Source organism: Nanorana parkeri, unplaced genomic scaffold (assembly GCF_000935625.1).
Source record: "Nanorana parkeri isolate BGI_ZX_2015 unplaced genomic scaffold, ASM93562v1 scaffold1141, whole genome shotgun sequence".
NCBI lineage: Eukaryota > Metazoa > Chordata > Amphibia > Anura > Dicroglossidae > Nanorana > Nanorana parkeri.
The window spans coordinates 292,143-313,392 of NW_017307409.1; the positions used below are offsets into that span (position 1 = coordinate 292,143).

General features: G+C 42.8%; 1 protein-coding gene across 1 annotated transcript in view; it reads right to left on the bottom strand.

Moving 5' to 3' along the window:
• Window positions 1–1,971: 1,971 nt before the first annotated feature.
• Window positions 1,972–21,250, bottom strand: part of ADAMTSL4 (ADAMTS like 4) — a 129,191-nt gene continuing 109,912 nt past the window's right edge. Inside the window, exons 9-17 of the mRNA XM_018568122.1 lie at window positions 16,858–16,957; window positions 15,592–15,846; window positions 13,958–14,087; window positions 11,917–12,121; window positions 9,764–9,937; window positions 7,842–8,015; window positions 6,187–6,366; window positions 5,373–5,517; window positions 1,972–2,596 (exon numbers count right to left, since the gene is read on the bottom strand). Coding sequence (XP_018423624.1) covers window positions 2,457–2,596; window positions 5,373–5,517; window positions 6,187–6,366; window positions 7,842–8,015; window positions 9,764–9,937; window positions 11,917–12,121; window positions 13,958–14,087; window positions 15,592–15,846; window positions 16,858–16,957 — 1,503 coding nt within the window. The 3' untranslated portion in view covers window positions 1,972–2,456. The remainder of the gene's footprint in view (window positions 2,597–5,372; window positions 5,518–6,186; window positions 6,367–7,841; window positions 8,016–9,763; window positions 9,938–11,916; window positions 12,122–13,957; window positions 14,088–15,591; window positions 15,847–16,857; window positions 16,958–21,250) is intronic.

Sequence of the window (21,250 nt, forward strand, 5' to 3'; positions counted from 1 at the left end):
CTTCTGGGATTTGTACATCTCTGTTTTAATATGATTTGTGTTATATATATATATAAAAATTAAGGAATTAGGGATGCACCAATACCATTTTTTCCAGACCAACTACCTCACAGATACCAGTTACTAATACCTTTTTGTTTATTTTCATGTGACAGTTTTTCTACAACAATACAGACTAATAAACTTATAAGAATTTAAAAAACTTAGCGCCAGAAACAAGTGACCTAAGCAGTGAGCACTGATCCAACGAATGAAGGAATAACTAAAAAAATATTGTTAATATTTTTTGAATACAGACTAATGATTTCAGGACAGTGGTGGAGCGCCAGAGCCAGGTCCCAGCTGCAACTTCTGCAACCCTGGTAGTTCTCATGAAAATGCCAAGTATCTGCACTGGTATCTGAACATCCCTAATAATTATATCTTTTTATCAAGTTTTGGGTTTATGTGTATGTTGATTATGTGATACTAAACTCAGGAGTTGAATTTTAAAAATACATTCAAGTATCTTATCTATTAATACAATTGTATCTTATTTGTGTATCACTTGACTGTCCTTCCTTCTGGAGGGTGGCTACTTTTCTTCCCCATGGTCCCTGTGTGTGTTGTAAAGTAGCCAACACTCTAAGATCACTTCCAGGACAAATTAGTACACAAAAAGTGAGTGTGTAGCAGTGGTGGAACTACCAGGGTCGCAGAGGTTGGAGTTCCTCCACTTGGAGGGGGCCCAGGACAGGAGGAAGGGGCCCCTGGTGACCGCTGATTACCAGGATATTTATTATCCCGGTAACCGCGAATGTCATTCCCGGGACCTCTTCCGCCTGTCCTGGGCCCTACATGCTTCACGCTGCTTCCCTCACCTTGTTAATTCAATGCCTAATTTTAGTCTCACTTTAACAGCACATGCATTTGTAGACCAGTTATACCAGTGCACACACATTGTGGATGATTCTCTTCATTTGGCATGACTGGAAAAAAAAACAACATGTCAATGATCCAAACAGGAAGCATGACCAACTTTTTCTAACACAACCAATGCAAAACACGTTGTTGTAACCAATACTGATTTTTGTTGCTTTCCCGTACAACAACCAGCTTTAGGTGACTTCTAGTGACATCAACATTTTTCCAGCCTCGGCCTCCTGCTGTATAAAGAGCACAATGTAACATTAGGTTTAAATTAGCTGAAGATGTCCCAGGTCAATAGTGTGCAAAGTCTTACAGTTCATTTTTTTTCAGAAAGCAGCCACAGCCTGAGCAAAAAGCCCGTCCATTGCCAGCATGCCGCTGAGAAGGACCTTCTACGTAAAAGCAGTGGTGTCTCAGCAGAGGTTCAACATGTCCCCTGCTAAGTCATTATCATAGTTTTGCAATCAGAAACATTCATGCTGCATGCTGACTGTGGAAAATCTAGCTCTGGCTCAGCAGGGGGGAATTGTTGGACCTCTCCAGAGAGTCCACTGCCTACACACAGAGAGCAAGGGTTCTTCTCTGCAGCATGCTGGCAGGGAACAGGCCTCTTGATGAACTGTAAGACTTTGTAAACCTTTACTGATGCACCTGGAGCATATTTAGCTGATTTAACCAGAAGGTTCCATTGGTATTAATGGTACAGGAGGTGAAGCTTTGTTGGTGTGGAAAATATCACCCTTCCAGGATAGCCTGAAACCTTCAAAACTGAAAAATAATAAGGGCCGTACCTACATACAGTACTTTATAGCAGACCTATACTGTCCTATAATGTCTACATAATCAATCCCCTGAGTAATTATAAAAAATGCTACAGAGATATCAGCAAAACACACCCTTCCCATTGAATCCTCCAAATTATTCTCACTTTCTATGCCAGTCATGTAACCTACACCAAAGAGAGGATGGTGTTCAGCAGGACCAGATTGGCTGCTGTGTTTTATCCGGCTGTACAAAATTAGAATTATCCTTTCACATCAAATCCCAAAGGCCCTTTGGCACAAACCATGCGATCATGTGACCATTGCCTTGGCACCGTAGAGGAGAAGACTTTGAGGGCAAATGGTATTTGTGATATTTCTGTAACTTCCTGTATAACTCAAGCATAAGTAGACAGTATGTGTCTGCTTTCATGTCATTGTAGCGCTATGCTTATAACACAATGGTTCCTATATTGAATTGCAGACAAGATGAATTGCATAAAAGTCACAGTCGCAGTAGGTCAAAAACGGGTATACAAGTATTGTTACTTAGCACCGTAAAGTATCAGGGAAAGCAGATGCCTCCCCCTGCGGCTGACCGGCCAACATTGAAAGCAAATATACAATGGTGTCTCTTGGCCCTCTAGTCGGGCCCACAAGATTTCGCCTGCTCAAAGCTAGGCTGGCCGAACTTGCGCCAAAGAGGTTAATAAATACCGTCTCTTCTGAATATATAAAATATAGAATTTGGTGAGGCAGGGGGTCGGGGAGCGGGAGAAGTGCACGCTATCGGTTCTCGGACGACCTGGTTCTCTGCAAGGAATGGGAACAGGAGGAGCAACACGCTTGCTTGTAGTAGGCATAGACGCACAGACGGGCTTGGACCACCACTGCGCAATTGTGATATCGATCTCGGCAGTTCTCATCTGGGTGGGGAAGATAAAAGTTTCATTAGAAAATATATTTTAAAAAGAGAAGTTTGCAGAAATGAGGATAAGGCAAATCTGTGGGCATTTCCATCAGTAGAAACTGACTGCCGACCACATCTTTAGACAGAGAAGCCAGTTGACTTTCGGTGGGGCTAGGACATCAGGGCAAACTGGAATTAACCAACGCAAGACTAAGGCCCATATGAAAGTAATAAATACATGATTTAATATAATTATTTTTGTTTATAAGCAGCACATATGTACAACCAAGACAGTATCACCTAAAAAGCCAGATTGGTATTATAAAATAGTAATCAGAACTCTCATGGTTGCCTCTTCTCTTTCCTTGCCTTCATAATGGCCAGTAAGGCCATCAGTTGTAACCAATAGGGAGGTAAGAGAAGAGGAGTCGGAAAGGCAACAGGATGACCATAAAGCCCCACTTAGGGAAAAATATGACCCCACCCCCAACCAAGCCTGCAAGGATTTTTATTTTGCTTACCTAGTGAAACAAGTTATGCTCACCTAAGTAGCGAGGGATCAGTGCTACAGATGGTCCCTTTCTGGCCGGTTTCCTGCTGTTCCTTTGTGATGACGTCACTTCTCTTTTGGATCCTGAGTTGACCCCACCACTGGCCACCTCAGCCAGCAGGAAGTGCACTAGTCATTGTTTGCATAAAAAAGCAACCTAGTTTTTGGGGTCACACTGGCTACAACCAAGGGTATGGTAAGGAAAGCATTTTGGAGGTGCTGTATTAACACTTGCCAGTCAGGGGCAAGGCCTCATGTTAGCTGTACTAACCCTTGGTTGTAGCAACAGTGCCACAGTCACCCGGAAAGAAAATCGGCTAGTATGTAAGCAGTGACTAGAGCTCTTGTGATCGAACTGTGACCATTCCCAGTCCTTTTGCCTCTCTATTGTCTACATCTTATGGCCTAACTGGCCAAAAGGGAGTTGGACAACCGTGACAGTACTCTTTATGGCTTCATAATAAATGGACCCGGCTTTTTGGCGTACCGAGGCTCCCTTGCATGTGTTATCACCCAGAGGCCAGTTTACAATGATGGTACAAGGTAACGTATCAATGGTTTGGTGGAATCTAATGGACTGAATCACTCTAGCTTCTTATATTTCTCAGTGATGGTGGTGGGACCTCTTCTAAAACTGTCACATCCTCCTAGTCTCATGTCACTCATACTGTTTGGGCTGGGGGAGCCCTACTGTTGTACTCTCTAAAATGTCAAAGATATGGGAATTTAACAGGGGCCAGTAGTGGCCACAGCAGGAAGAGCTGGGAAATCCAATGTAGAGGTCTTAGAGCTGCAGAAAATATATATATATATATAGCTGGTGTGGTGGACCTACCAATACATTTATATAAATATATACATGCTGAGGTCAGTAAAAAAAATACAAAGCAAATGTTATATAAGCTATAATTCCATGCCAATTCTACATGCAGCTCTCTTGTAATATGCCAGTAGTCAACCGTGATAATAAGGTGAAGCTGGTCCTACTTCTTAGAACAGTTTAGGGTGTTGTGTGGCCATTTTGTTCACCTATGGCAGGTGTTTGGAGTCCTGGAGCAGGACTTACATTTTTTGGTGACATGATGTAATTATTTTTTTTGCCACTAATGGACAGGTTACCTTTCTTACAAAATGAAAAACATCTTTAAAAAAAAATTAAAGGAGACACTTCATCAGAAAAATATGTAGTCAGCCATTGTTAACCTCCTGAAATCACTAGCTGTCTCGCTGTCAAGATTATTCCTTGGCTTTGAGATCTTCTAAAATGCTGGTCTCGAAAAAATATGCAGATCAGCAATTTTTTCTTCAATGATCAGTCTAAAAGCATTGAGGCCAGAGGATTAGCATAACAGCAATGCATCTGTCATCTATAGTAGGAGGCGGAGCACAGCAACGGGGAGGCACATATTTCTGCTATAACAGGTTTCTACGATCAATTCCACCTTGAGGTAGACTTTAGTATTCTGGACCATGTCTATAATTTGGACCTTTGTTAGGAATGGGGAGGACTGGTGTTAATTTGGACTATCGATATTAAAGGGGTTTTAGTGCACCAACCACATCAAAAGAAATCGGAAAGGATGACAAGCTTGAAAATTAAAGTGTAACTCTGCCCTACTTTGTCTTTTAAAGCGTATCTAAACCCATATTACATTTTTGTTTGTGGGTTTAGATACGCTTTAAGTCACATTTCACTTTATAGATAGTTTTAATTACCTTTTATATTTCCTCACAACATTACAGATTTTGAACAGTCCTCTGCACCCAATGAGAATGGTCAAACATTGCTACTCTTTGTCCCCAGAAGTCTGGAGCTGATGACGGTACGTTCACTTAGCTGCATTGCCGATGTAAACATGCCATCATTCACCATAGAGTGTAGGCAGCAAACATGGCTGCCAACCAAATATGAACACTTCCCTCTGGGAACAATGTATACTTCATAAGCCTGTATAGACAGTATAGCCAATGAACGCTATTCAGAAAGTCCATTATCTTACTGTCCGGATTGAAAGTGACAGATTTGGAATAAATATGGAGTTACACTTTAATATACCCCTATAATGATGGGATTAATGGTAGTTTTATTATGCTGACACAAGCAGCAATGATATTGGTGGCTGTCACTGACACTCATGTGCACCGCAAAGCATTCAGCGTTGTTTTATTAACCTCTTAGCTGCCGGAGAAGCCTGCACTGCTATATCAGTTGGAGGTGGGACAGTTGTCTCGGTCTCCTCACCTAGTGCGGCGGAGCAGGGCTGCGTGTTGCACATTCTCTTCTCATCCGGCTTGGAATCCAAGTCACAGTGCTGACTGAAGCGCTTGTCGGCTGTTAGACAACGAACCTCCCTTACCTGGATACCACCGAGGCAGGACTGTGAGCACTGGAGGGAGCAAGAAAGACGGTGAGTTATTTTGAATATGAAGAAGTTGAACCCCAAAATAAAACTTTATCTCGAGCCAAAACTTGTTAAAAGAGTTAAAACCACTGCCAGGATACTATTTTGCTGTCTGTGTACCATTGGAAAATGTTCCTTCACTTCCTGTCCCAGAGACACAATAGATAGTTAGAGGAACTCTCCTAACGTTAAGGGAATCCCCCTCTTATACACTTGTCCCTGGAACAGGTGTCGTAATTGGAAGATTTCCCCTCACCTCTTGTTATGGAGACAACTCTAAAATGTTGGATGCCCACTCACTTTCTTTCTCGGTGACAATAGTCATGGGTTCAGGTAGAGGGGTAATGCCCCCAATACAGACAAAGACAACAATAAAACCTAGACAGAAGTTCTAACCCTTCCCCACTCTATCCATAACTTTACCTAGAGATACACTTTGAGTTTTCCATAGAGGAACCCAGTTCTGTGAACCTGTTACTTTTCTTTGCATGGACAAAGCTCGAGTTGACATCTTTGGATGGCTTTGCTTTCTCTCTCCCACTACCACTTAGGGTACCCCTATTATAGTTCTGATTTCTCTGTCTGTACATCTTTAGCATATACGTTTCCCAGAATTCCTCTTTATAAGCAGATTTATCACACTGATACACTTACTGTGCTCCAGGGTGATGTGAACCAACGTGATCCACATGGTCCAGCATTACATGCTTGCAGGCCGGGGGGCTTCTCAAGGTGAGTGCACTCTGATGGGTCCGTCACGTTGAATTCGGTCCCGAGTTTGCTGACGCAGATCACATCCCGCCTCTGTGAGCCTTCATCACAATCTGCAGAGCACTGACATACAGGAAATCAAGGAGAATTAGGATCTGTTATTTCTCAAAAGTGGTTCCTTTTCTGAATAGATATTTGTGGTCTTGGATGGTCTTGGATACTTTTAGTCTTGGATGATAAAATAAACTAACTGGAGCAGACAAAATCTGGAGCAGTTAGCAATGGCAACCAATCGGCTTCTCTCTTTAATTTTTAAAGTTTAACTGAGGAAACAAAAGAGAAGCTGATTGACTACTACAGGCAACTGCTCCAGATTCTGTGTGCTCCAGTTTTCGTAAGCCCCCCTTTCCCACTGTGTTCTGAAATCCTTCATAAATTGCCTTTTGAGGTTCTGTGGTTGTGTCAGGATTGAGTGTTACTTTAAAAACTGTTAAGGCTTAATCTCTTCACTTCTCAGAGTTCTACTTTTTGAGTGGAAAATTAGCCCGGGAGGACACATTGTGGTTTAAAACAATATGGATGCTTAAGAGAAAACATACTTTCTATACAGGAGCTTCAATTTCTAGGATGGAGGAGATTGAATGAGGTGTGCTGGATCTGGAATTACCATAGATGGCTTTATTTTGGCAGATTCCGCAGCAATCAGCTGAAATGTGAGCTGTGGGTGTCCCTGCAAGCACCACCAAGCTTAACAAAAGTCGTTTGAAAGATCGACTGACCCAAACAGAAAATGATCAGCTGAACAGTGACTGTGTCCTATCAGATACAGCCAATGTTTATCTATTCAGGCTGCTAAATACAATAGCCGTCAGTGGAGGTTTCTCCATCCACTCTGTTTAGCATGGACGGGGGGAACATCATACATTCGAGCCATGTACGGCCATCCTAATATTCTCGGGGTGCTTTATCTTGCAACTGTCCATATCAAGGCTGGTGCCTGAACTGCCTGGCATACAAACAGACATTAGAGCAGACGGTTTGGGGTTTTGAGTTCGGGGAAGGGGGGGTGTGCAAGATATGTCTGTTAAGATTGTGAGGTTGCGGTCTCCAAATGTGGTTCATATTTTGGGGTGGAAAATTGAGACTTTATGGCGTGACATGTTAAGTGAGGGACACTAGGCAAGTACAGGTACGTGCATGTTAGGTGCTAGGAGGGAATTGCTTTTGGAAGGGCGCCAATGAAAAATATGATGCATGCATGCATTAACGGTTCAGAAGGGGGCTATGGGAACCATTCCTTTGCTTCCTGTATGGTATGGGTAAGTTTGAGGATAGAAGTGTTGTTGGGCACTAGGGTAAGATACCCAGTAAGTATTTCTATGTTTGTAATCTTGGTAAGACAAAGTTACTTTTATTAGTGTTTATAAGCACTTGCAACTATATGTTTGTGGCCCCATCACATCTTACCCTTATAGATACCTATGTGAACAGTATTGTTATTTTAAGACATTTTGATAGGGGTGAAATGCTTTGAAAGGGATGGCAACAAGGAAAAAGTGCTTGGTCAACAAGAACAAGAACCTGCTTGGCCTGCTTACCTGAGACCAAGGTCCTGCGTACCACTTCACTGTCCGTTCGCAGGATCCACTGTTACACACTCTCATGTCGGAAGGCTTAGTTCCCGCACAGCTTTCCTGAGACTCATCCAAGGCCGAACTAGAGAGACAGAAGACCGCACGCCGCTGGATTCCCATTCCACATTCCGAAGAACACTGCAAATGAAATAGGTAAAAGTCTAGCACTGAGGCAATCTTACAATAATAATCAGAAAGTCTTAACATTCTACTGACAGCAGGTCAGCATATCAGCTGCACAATATTGTTGGAGGATTTTAGAAGGCGTTAAGACATTAAGTGCCATATGGAGGTCACTGCTGGAAATTTAATGGCAGGAATATTTCCAGTGTTGCCATAACAAACACTACTATGATGAGTGCTTATTGGTCCCCTGGATAATGGGGGGCATGTGGCAATCCGGAAGGTCTAACTTTAGTGTTTATCTGTTACCCAGGGCTTCCCAAATGCAAAGACATGATCGGATGTGAAGGTACCTGCAGGCACTTTATTCTACATGCACATTAAAGACGAACTTTAATATGTATGTAGAACACATTAGATGTGCAGAGGTAGCCCTATTGCCCTTGCAATAGGGTTACCCCCGCACTGCAAGGCATAAGTGCTCATTTTGTCTAGGGAGTTAAAATAACAGAGTTATATTTACCCAAACCATGAATCCCGGTTGGCTGTCAGACTAGTTCCTTCAGCCTTGCTCCCCCTCTGCTCCAAGGGCCAGTGAGTCATCACGTTCATTGTAGTGTATAGATAGGATGTGAGGACGCTAAGGGACATTTCATTGCTAGAGGAGGAGACGGGCTGAAGAGACTGGTCTAGGTCATAATATATGACAAAAAACTTCAATAAATGAAGCTTTTGCTATCTTAAAAGGATTGGTGTGCTGGTGACATTTCTACAATTCTGCTGACATTTGCGGCGCCATCCGCGGTCACTGCGAGCACCCCCCACTACAAGGGACATATCGGTAAGGAGTGCGACAAGGATAGTACTTATGGTCTAGGAACCAGCCGGGATTGTGGCTCGGGTGAGTATAGCTCTTATTTTAGCTCCCTAGACAAAACAAGCACTTCACCCTTGCAATGAGGGCGTAGCTGCACTGCAAGGGTTAAGATTTTATTTGCCCAGAATTCTTCTTTATGTAAACCTACCATGAGAGAAGTACAAGGGCTACATTTCCTGACCCACTTCTGAAAATTTTAGTTGCTGGCTGTTATCCTGACCCATTGTTGCTGATACTTTCAGTCACTGACCCAGAACAAACATAAATATAAAGGAAGGTTATAAGTCCTTCAGCATACTTCAGATCAATGACTCAAAGTACTGAAGCAAGAAAAGCAACATGGCAGCCAGGCAACTGGCACGTTGAGAAGGAAAGCTCAGTAATGGTTCTCTTATCTAGAACAAGGAGAGATGAGGTGCTGGATTCAAAGTAGATCGATCTGATTATGACAAAGCCCACTGGTTCTGGTGAGGCCACTCTTGACAAAAATGGGGTGTCACTCAGACAAGGGGCCCAGAATTGATGATTAAAGTCTAATGAGAGCGCCAAACAAACAGTCCGATAGTCCTACAACTTGTAATATTGGTATTGGTTCACAAAAGACAACATAGACACCCAACACATTTTGGGGGCTCAAAGACCTCCCCCTTCTTCAGGGCTTAAAGATGACGGGTAGTAATATGGGCTCAAAGCTGGCACAAATCACCAAGAGTTAATTAGCTGTTGTGTAGGGTATAGCCAGAACCAATCAATCAGCAAAGGTCTGATTGTGTCCATGAGTGATGGATCTCTCTGATCGCCTTCTGTGGTTACTATATGTTTGTTCTTTGCCTTATGACGTCAGTCCATCTGTCAGTAATGAGAGTCACCATCAGTAATGACTTACCGTCGAGCTCCATTCATTGTGAAACCAGCTGCGGACGCACGGCCCCATGTCACAGGCCTCGTTGGTTCTAGGTTGGAGGCGGTTGCTGCACTCTCCCTCGCCAACTATGTCTCCTTGGCTACTTATGCAGCGCACGTGCCGCGTTCTCTGTCCAATGCCGCACATGACCGAGCACTATGGATACAATGATGAAGAATGATCAAAGGATAGCAACTGCAGGGGATGGCTGCCCACAAACAAACCTCCCAGAATAAGCACAGCACTTGGTGGTTAGCACTTCTGCCTTCCTGCACTCACCAGTCCAAATCCTGACCAGGACACTATCAGCATGGAGTTTGCATGTTCTCAAGAATTTATTCCCACACGTCCAAGGCATGCTGATAGGTTAATTAGCTCATATCTATTCTTTTATTATTGACAGTTCAGGAAAGCAGAGACTAGCTGTCTCATCACATTTATATGGGGCGGACATACTTGACAATTGCAAGTTATGTTAGTAAGTTAAAGCACCAGTCCACTCAAAGCTGATATTTTAAAGAAGAACCCCGAGCATTATTACTCTTAACCCTTGCAGTGGGGCTTCCCCTGCACTGCAAGGGTTAAGTGCTCGCTTTAATCTAGGGACAAAAATAAGAAAGTTCTACTGACCTGAACCTCCAAGCTGGCTGGCTGCTACTTGGGTCCAGTGAAGGAGTGTCCCTCATCGTCCTCACATCCTACACACTGTATAGGACATTATGACTCACAGGATTTTAGACCACTAGAGTGAAAAGGGAGCAATGGGGCAGGGACTGGTCATACAACCGGCTGCAAGGTTCAGGTGAGTATAACTTTATTTAGCCCTAGACAAACACAAGCACTTAACCCTTGCAGTGGGGGTGGAGGGTAGCCCCCGCTGCAATGGTTAAGAATAATTATGCCCAGAGTTCTTCTTTACTGGTTGGGAGATGATGATGCTGATGATGCTGATGACCTCTTCATGGTACTTTGACCATTACATTGAAGGCCAGACTGAACTTTACACTAATTCATGTAGTTTGAATTATGGTTCCTTTAGCTTAAAGTGACCCTGTCAGCACAATGAGCACACCTGCTACAAGAAGAGACTCCTGGGGCCACTGCACGGGTCAAATGGGTAAATGAGTGAGCTGATCTACTGCAAGAACCACTTCATTGCTTCTGGTGTGAGCTTTGAGGATGGCATGCTACATAGTGGTTGCAGGTACAGAAGTCACTGATGACCTGTTGTATAGTTCATTTAGTGCTTGGTAATAAGATGTAAATATTTTACTGACCATAGCCACAGGTTCACTTACTTTTGGATAATCTGAGGTCTGCATTTTGTACTCAGTATGGCATTGTTCTAGATCAGTGGTTCTCAACCTGTGTAACCTCAGGACCCACATTTGTCCTTAGTCATTAAGTCGCAATGCAATGGAACGCACAGCATTAGGGTGCCACGCGTTTCGGTGCGGGTGTACAAACTGTGGGTGGGAGGTGCTTTGGGGTACCATTCAAATGAATGGCAACGCAACACATCTCCCACACCTGCATGCATGGTAGGTGTGATTTCGTGGTACAGTTTAACGCACTGTACTAGTGTGAATGGGCCCTCAAAAACACTGACGTGCATACGCAGACAATCTCACACACTCCCAGACATTCTCACACACACATACACACTCCAAAACTTTTCTATTTTCCACCCAGTCTCCCTGTTTTACGAGAACTGGAGTGGATCCTCAGTCTGGGGTCCATTGTGGGCTGCTGTGCTGTGCCAGAGCTCCATCTATATGTGCATTGCTTGTACAGCTTCCTTGCGTGCCCTGTAGAGATGTCGGGAGCCAGAATGTGACGTTACTCCGGTCCAGTCACCTCTATAGGCACGTGAGGGAGCTGTAAGCAATGCACGTATGGATTTAGCGGACATAGCCCCATCCCATCCCACCTCAAGCTGAAACTCGGCACCGAGCAGCATATTCTGAATGGTTGCTTGGCGCGAGAACTGACAGTGCTGCTGAGGAGCCTCTTACCTAGAAAAGTGGAAGGCATGTGGCGACCCACTCAACATGGGGTCGCGACCCACTTTTGGGTCATGACCCACCAGTTGAGAACCAAGGTTCTAGAGGATTCTGGGATATACAGGTCCTTACCGTGCTCCAGTTGCTCTGGATCTCCCAGTGGCTGCAGATACGAAGTTGACATGTCTGAGTCACATTGGGTTTGGGTAGATGGCCACATCTCTGTGGGTGGACCATAGTGGTGCGATTGGTGTACATCTGCCGGCAGAGGACCTGGCGTTGTTGTATTCCGTGGCCACATGTCCGGCTACAGACTGACCAATTTCCAACATCCCAGCTGCGGGGAACAAAAAAAGAAAGTAAATGTCATCATGGAAGACTGCTGGGACACAGAAAGCTGTCAGAAGAAGCTGTCTGCACTGGCTACACAGTGTCTATCACTAGGGGCATGGAGACAAAGGACATTCTTCCTCCTGCCTGCAGTAAACCGATGGCACAATTTTCCCATTGTGTTACTTTTAGGTAGACCTGGAGAGACCGAGCCTAGGGACCATCACCTGACACAAAAGCTCAATGAGATATATATATATATATATATATCTCAATATATATATAGAGAGATATATATAGAGAGAGATATCTATATATATATATAGATATCTTTCTCTCTATATATATATAGAGAGAGATATCTATATATAATGATACTATTTCTGTATACTGTGACTCACTACAGTCACATTTATCAAACCTCTGTTCTTTCAGACAGTCCTTTCTTTAGTGCACAGTCCCTAGATCGCCTTCATTGCATAGTTAGGTCTGTATATTATTTGGTATCTTATATGCTTGCTGAAGGAACTCATATAGCAGCAACCGTTCAGAAGTCTTTGTTTACTTATCTGAGAACAGAACAGTTGCTTTAACTGATCTAATGAATCTGATTGGCTTTTAGTTGCCCCTCTTTGCACATCATTGTGTTATTAGGGAATACACAGAAACTGGTTCTTGGTATAGAAATTTGCATTATTGCCAGTATCCACTAGATGGCGCTGTAAGCCCAATATTTGCAGTACGCAGGCAGCGTTTCGTTTCAGCTATGTCATCATGAGGCCAGCAGCGAGCTCCGAACTACTTGAAATATTATACTGTACAAATAATAGACATGGAATTAAAAAAGCTTATATGTTTTATTCTGGAATCCTGTGTAAATGTGTATTTAACCAGCCATCTTGAAAATGTCAATTAAATAAATAAAGACTGGCAGTTCGAATCATGAATCATGAGATCCACAAATGTTGGACACAGATCAGCCCCCCCGCAGCTTCTCACCTTGTGACTTGCTACAAAGTTACTGTCTGATCTCTAGAATAGAGCAGCAGACCAATGACATCATCTGAGCCTGGACAAAGTCACTTGCATGGAGCTTTTTTTGAAAAAGTTTACTGTTGCTACAAATTGTGACACGTCACAAGTTTATTGATGCAGATTTGGAACGTTACTGAAAGGTAAACCTTGATAATATCGGTAACAAGTTCATTTGTACTGGCCAGGTGCCATTCCTAGCTGAAAATGAAGACTGTAGGTGCCTTTCATAACGTTAACCTTTAGATACAATCTCTACCTTGTCCTCCACAGATCAATACTTACCAAGATCCAAGGGTTGCTGCTCCGCTGTGTGTTAACATTAAGCTCTGCAAGTCTCCCTCTCCTGACCGCATTAGGAGATGGCACCATAGAAGTATTTGGAGCTGTAATATGTAGATGTGGCCAGTAGAGGGAGCAGTGCAGCACCGGATGTAAACAGTAAAGGAATAAGATCCATGAGATCTCGGTAAATACGGATCTGACGAGGGGGAAGGTGGGATTCTTCAGGTCAATGGTGGGGGGCAAAACGGATAAGTGCATTTTGTTTAAAAGTTCATTTGTAAAATCTGCAGTATCAATGATGTTAGCAGTAATAGCTGATACATTTTTAGGAAGTGATTAAGAAACATGGAGCAGCTCTACCCTCCTGACTCCAATCCCGTTGCTTGAACCTCAGTGCCTGGTAAAGCTTCTGCTGGAGACTTCAAGACTGGAGGGCAGAACATCTCTTATATGCAGTGTGCTGGCAGTAAAGGAGTGATGTGTGGAAAGCAGGACTATCATTACATCTAGGACGATTTGCACTTACAAAGCAGGGCAGGGCTGAGTATTGCAGGCCTCCTCCTGAGGGAACGGCTTGCTGGATAGATCGCATTCCTCCTCGCTAACCTCATCCAGAGAGCTCTTGGAGACGCACTGATAGTTGGGGTACCAGAACCCTATAAAACAGAGGCATTAAGAACTTAACATTGACACCACAAAGCTCCTAATTGGCTTATCATCTTTCACCTTGACTTTTGCAACTCCCTTCTCGTTGGCCTGCCTCTGCACAGACTATTCCCCCTTTAGTCTACCACGAATGCTACTGCCAGACTCATCCACCTGCTCAACCGTTCAGTGGCCATTGGCCCCTCTCTGCCAACCCCTCCACTGGCTTCCAATACCCCAAAGCAAAATACTAACAAATAAAGCGATCTGTAATAATGCCCCGAGATATATCATTAACATTATTTGAAAAAAACACCCAAACCGTCCTCTCTGTTCCTCCTGAGACCTCCTGCTCTCTAGCTCCCTCATCACCTCCTCCCATGCATGACGTCTCCAGAGCCTCTCCCATCCTCTGGAACTCCCCACCCCAACCTGTCCAGCTGTTTCCTTCTCTGTTTGCCTCTAGGCGATCCTTGAAAACCTATATCTCCAGGGAAGCCGAACCCACCTCCACCTAACAACTGAACTTCTGCTTCCTCCATCAGTTCCTTCCTTTTTGATCGCTTGTCCCTTCCTTTTATCACGAGAGGAGCCCCCAGAATCCTCTTGTGTTGAACTGTTGTGTAACTATATGGTCTCTCCCTGGCCTGCCATATATAAAGCCTGTATATTAATAATACAGAAATTTGGCAAACAGTTCCTAAAGCCCAATTGAACTTTCAGTTTAAATGATCTAAATACATTTCAGGTGCATCAAAACAAAGGGTGAGCGAAGCCTTACAATTTTTCTTTAAAAAGCAGGCAAAGCCTGATTTAAAAAGTTAGTCCCCTGACTGTGTGCTGCATCATGGGACTCTTGCTCTCTATGTGGAAGCAGCAGTCTCTCTGCAGAGGTCCAACACATCCCATGCTGAGACAGACCCATAGCTCCAAATAACAAGGAACATTACAGAGCTATAGGAGTAGAAACCAGGTGAGCTGTAGTGTTCAGGAGCTAACAGGGAACATGCTGACAGGAGGAGGCGCTCATCAGTGTACTCCTCCTCATCCACTGTCCAATCAGCAGGCTGGGGGTGTGTTTCTAACCTGCGTTCTTGTGCTGCTACTGTACCGAGGGTTGATGACCTGGCTGATAGGGATGACCTTGTCTAATAGGGGTTCCTAAATCTCAGAACCGGCTTCACACAATTGTAAATATATTCCAATTATATACATACCACCCTAAGTGGAGTGGCTACTAAAATCTAATGTTGCTAGCACTGTAATCAGTCTGGCTGATTTGTACTTTGTTAATTTCTTGTTTATTCCAGGTGTTCTGCTATTGATTGCACCTACCTGTAGTGGAGTGTGACCCTGCCACAGAATGGGGCAGCCAAAAGGGGAACATCAGGAGTGTGTATGCTCATCAGCCAATGACTGGGAGTTTCATAGACAGTGGGACATGCTGGGGGAGTGCATAAATACTCAGGGATTGCCATGTGCTTGGTTCTCCTCTTGATTGCCAGAGGTGCTTACCTTTGCCACAAGTCACGGAGCATGGAGTGTTGCCCACTCTTTTCCAGAAGAACTGAGGCTGCTCCGGCCAATAGTGAACGGGAGGGGCAGGAAGTGGAGGGATCCGGATGTTCCGTTGCAGAGTTCCAGCTGGCCTTGCTGGTGGTGGTGGTGGTGGCCGGGCTTGGGGTACGGGGACCACATGACGCTCTACAGGAAGACTTCGAGAACTTGACTGAGGAAGAGAGTCACTGGATGAAACCGATCTCTGAGGTCCTACAAAGAGATTTTACAGCGTTTAAAGTCGGTCAAGATAGCAATTGTCTAATCACAAGAAAGATAACATCTGTAAAGGGAAAGTATGGTATATTTTTAGGCAAGTCACATCCTTAAAGGGAAAGTATAGTATATTTTTAGGCAAGTCACATCCTTAAAGGGAAAGTATAGTATATTTTTAGGCAAGTCACATCCTTAAAGGGAAAGTATAGTATATTTTTAGGCAAGTCACATTCTTAAAGGGAAAGTATAGTATATTTTTAGGCAAGTCGCATCCTTAAAGAGAAAGTATAGTATATATTTTGTCAAGTCATATTTTGCATTATTATTATGAAAGTAATTTTTAACGTTGCTTTTACTTTTTTTTACATATGAAAATTACTCTGCATACTCAAAGTTGAAGCTCAATCTAAAGCTGTATCTAGACGAAAAACACTTGTGAACGCTCAAAAGCTTAAGCTGAAATTTACACCAAATGAATTATGTAGAGTAGTGGCTTATCTCCTTCTCTACCAAAACTCTCTGTACAACTCCTTCCAAGGGAACATCAAGGCAGGCAGCTTTTGCTGTGTCTTAAGCTAACCCATGTTGCTTTGGGACTCCTCACTTGTAATGAATGTAATGTTTATTTATAAAACAAAGACTATATATATATACAGTATATATATATCTATATATATATATATACAGTATCTATATATATAGATATATATGTGTGTATATATATCTATATATATAGATATATATGTGTGTATATATATCTATATATATATCTATAGATATACATACATACATACATACATACATATACATATATACACACACACACACACACACCACAGTAAATCAGTGTTTTTATTTATTGTGCAGATTTGGAACTAGCCATCTACCTTGATTTTTAGCAAGATGACAGAATTCTAATTTAAAGTTGTATTATCTGCCATTGACCTGATGCCCAGTAAACATGGCCTATCAGACCCTTATGTACGTTGTCACAAGAGTGGCTCTTACCATGCTCTTGCTGTGGGACTGGATCAGGGTTATCAGAGCTGGGTGGAGAGGAGATGAAGTACTGAAATGACACTCCTGGATTGTCTTGTTGAAATATCATCTACAGAGAACAAAGAATAAAAAGTCAGTGACACTCAGTGGTTGTATAGTCGTATTTACACACAGAAATCTTATGTTTGTAAATCCATTAAAGAGGAACTTTAGAGAATATGGGAACCCAGAGCTCTTGCCGTAATGTGTAATATCCACTAGCCTTTATTCTTTAAGGTGCAGTAAATCATTCAGTTATAAATCACCCAAATGCTTTTACCTGCAATATTGCTAATCATGTATATGATCTTATTAAATAGAAGCTGTACTATGCCCAGACTAGGCAACAGGTTACTGGAGGATAAGGTGCAATGGAGAATGTCACATGCTCCTAGGGTTGCCACCTTTTCTTCAAGTGAAACCCGAACACTCTAGCGACGCGCAGACATGTTTTTGGTAGAATGAGTCGTGGCTTATTCATATATAAATATCGCCACCCATTCATATGTAAATATCACAGTTGAGACTATTTTCAGTGGGGGCCAGTAGCCCCTATCTTAATTTGTGTTGCCCCTGTCTGCCCGACATCTTGTGTCTGGGTTTCTGCTGCTATGAAACCTGGACACAGCATTCAAAACCCGGACTGTCCGGGTGAATCCTGGACAGGTGGCAACCCTACATGCTCCACCATACTTGGAAACACAACGTTTATGAGCTCCAATGGTGGAGGAATATGGAGAAACAAATTCTTGTGGTGCCTGCTATAAAAGTGACAACTTATTTGTCCCAAAAAAAGATTGTGAAAGTAGGAGGGTGCTCAGGATTGTGCAAATTCCTCCCATCCCTACATGACTGAATTTTGGAATGTTCTGAATTTTTGGGAGCTTCTGTGCCATATCAGGGTGGCAGAAGAGCATGGGAAAGGTACATATAGACTCCTAGCGGAGCCTGCTGTCAAGCTAACATGGCTCCTTTAAGGAGTCTATATGTAGCCTTTAACTAGATTGCACAACATACAAATGACTATAAAATATTTTCAGTCTGTAATATAACATGTTGAACACTAGCTGCCACTACAACATCTTTAACCAAGCACCGAAGGGACTTGTAGTATAGAATAATGTTGCATTCAAGCTGTGCTTTCAAATACAGGTCAACTTAAGTCTTTATAGTATTTGTGTTTAGCAGATAAAAGCTAATAGATTCAAAGGATGTTCAATAAACTTTACCATCGCTCTGTCGATCTGTGTTTCAACTCTAGGGGCAATGTGGCTACTTTTTCTGTCCTACACCATCAGATAATACAGAAGTCACAGCTCCCACTGAAAAGCTCCATTTATGTTAATACTGTAAGCAGAACACACAGTACGCTTGCTTTAATGCCATTCTCAGCATTTCTTGGCATTTCTTGGAATTCAAATAAATACAATGTTTAGCACATCTCTGCTATTTCAGTGTGATGTTCAGTAAGGTGTAGAATTTGCCAGGTTGGCTAAACAAACTTGTAGTGATAGAGCTAACACATTTTACAAAGGTTTGACCTGCGAACTTTTATCCACAGAGCTACATGTGCCATCAACTCATCAACTCATAAAGATCTCAATCACCCAAATAACTGTCACATAATGTATTTGTTTACGTATTAATCTCTGGCATCAAATCACACTTATGTGGTAAGAGTAACAATGAGTTGCCAGTAACACTGGAAATGGGTCACAGATGTTTCTAAGAGTTTACAGAAGTAACACTAGGCTGCTCCATGTGTCATTCCATTTTGAGACATTATATTCTATTTTGCCCATATGACTGCTGAATTGGTGAAAAATACTTTTACTGTATTTGTTGTCCCTGCCTGCAACCTCCTCCTGGGAACACTTTAGAAAGTTTCCATGTGTAATATTGCTCACCCCACTAATGTATATCACGGCTCCTCCTTCTGATATATGTAATTGCTCCTCCCACTCATGTGTGCCACCGCTCCTCCTTTTGATCTATGTCATTGCTCCTCCAAACCATATATGTCACTGCTCTCCCTTCTGAGGCATGTCGCTGCTGCTCCCACTTATATACGTCACTGCTCCTCCTATAGGTGTATGTCACTGCTCCTCCTATAGGTGTATGTCACTGCTCCTCATATAGGTGTATGTCACTGCTTCTCATATAGGTGTATGTCCCTGCTCCTCATATACTGTAGGTGTATGTCCCTGCTCCTCCCACTCATGTACGTCACTGCTCCAACTTCTGATGTATGTCACTGCTCCCACAATTAATGTACATCACCCCTCCTCCTTATGTATGTCATTGCTCCTCCCATTTATGTATGTCACTGCTCTTCCTTTTGATGTATGTCACTGCTCTTCCTTTTGATGTATGTCACTGCTCCCCCAATGAATGTACATCACTGCTCCGCCTTCTGATGTACGTCAGTGCTCCTCCCACTCATGTACGTCACCACTCCTCCTGATGTATGTCACTGCTCCTTCTCCTGATGTATGTCACTGTTCCTCCTTCTGATGTATGTCACTGCTCCTCCCTCCCATGTATGTCATTGCTCCTCCTTCTGATGTATGTCAATGCTCTTCCTTCTGTTGTATGTTAATGCTCTTCCTTCTGATGTATGTCACTCTTCTTCCTTCTGATCTATGTAATTGCTCCTCTTAAATCCCCATTTTTCCTGTAAACACTGAGCTCTGACTCTTGCCTTCCAAACCTTTTCAGTTGTTGGATGTGGCCACATTGACCACTACAATGGCTTGTAAAACAAAAAGGAGTGGGGTTAATTTCCACATGTGAGACTGGTTCACTTTAAGGATGTTTTCCACTTTCATATAGTTAAAAGCTTCTACAGTGTCAAAAACTTTGGCTGTGACGAGTCTTTCTTTCTACCTGAAATACACTTTGTTTCAGAATAACAAAAAGTGAAGGAATCACACTTTCCACATAGTTAGCTCATCGTTGGAAGAAAGGATATGAATCATGACATTCACCAGTGGCAAGGTTCTGAATGTCTACCAACTAGGGCACAGGTCAGTAAAACGAGGCTGAGGACTTGGCTGAAGAATATTATGCTAATTACAAAAACGGTCCTGGGGTGACATCACCCTCACTTATCCAATCACAAAGTCTCAGTTTCCTTTCTATTGCTGAGGGCAGTGTGTTGTTTTGGGGAAGGATGTGTTTTGTTAAACTTTGTGTGCCCTTATGTAGGGATCATAGGGAGCTGTGGCGATACGACACACTTATTAGATTTTATGGATTTTATTGTCTATATAATCAGTGGCTCCAGATGTGCCCCATGCCTGGCGTCAATGTATTTCAATATTCTACAATGCCTTGGGTTCAAGGGAAATGGAGCAAAGGCTATGACAATATCAAGGACATAATTGAAATGTGAAGTCAGACTTCACATTTTTTATTTGTTTAGGGTGGGTAGGTTTTAAACATCTTCAATTCGTACTAACCTTTGTGGCAGATTTTGCCTTATTTCTTGTCCCAGTTTTACCTGACACCAGGACAGATTGTTAGTGGAAATCTTTGGGTCAAATGCATAAGTAGTCCCACTGCACTCCTGGTGACTTCTATTGCTGGAAATTAAGGGGGGTGCAGAAGTTCTAACCTTCCTAGGTCCGTCAATAAAGAAGGAATGGTAGAGTGGAGATTGGTGCACCGGTGACTTCTATTCCTGGAAATTAAGGGGGGTGCAGAAGTTCTAACCTACCTAGGTCCGTCAATAAAGAAGGAATGGTAGAGTGGAGATTGGTGCACCTGTGACTTCTATTGCTGGAAATTAAGGGGGGTGCAGAAGTTCTAACCCTCCCTAGGGCTATGTCCTCTTTTTTTCCTTACCTGAAGGAGATCAGCAATGCCAGTCCATGTGTTTTCTCATGAATGGTTTTCTTTAAAGAGTTTAAAAGGAACTTGCACTGTAGACTGTATTTCATCACCTCTCCTTCTAGTCCCCTACATGTCATGCTGATCTAATGCTCCTACCACAGTTACAAAGATTACAGTGTATTATTATGTTGTACTGTCTGTTACCCCAGCCACCTCTGCAAGCCTTATAGTATTCTGCCCCTGATCCAGTGAGATATAGCCCACAATGGAGAGGTTTGGGCCAGCCTAAAATTTCACAAATGGCTATGCAGTTTCATTTTCAATATCTCACTAGATTGGGGACAAAAGACTTGCAGGGGGGCTGGCGGCGGAGGATGATACAATATAGACTTGCACTTTCATGCACACAATCAAAGGCAATTGAGTGTAAAGTCAACTAGGTAGTGTGCATGTTGAATATTCCCATTTGTAAACATATGAAAAAGAAAAATAATTTTATATACAGTGTGTATATATATATATTTATATA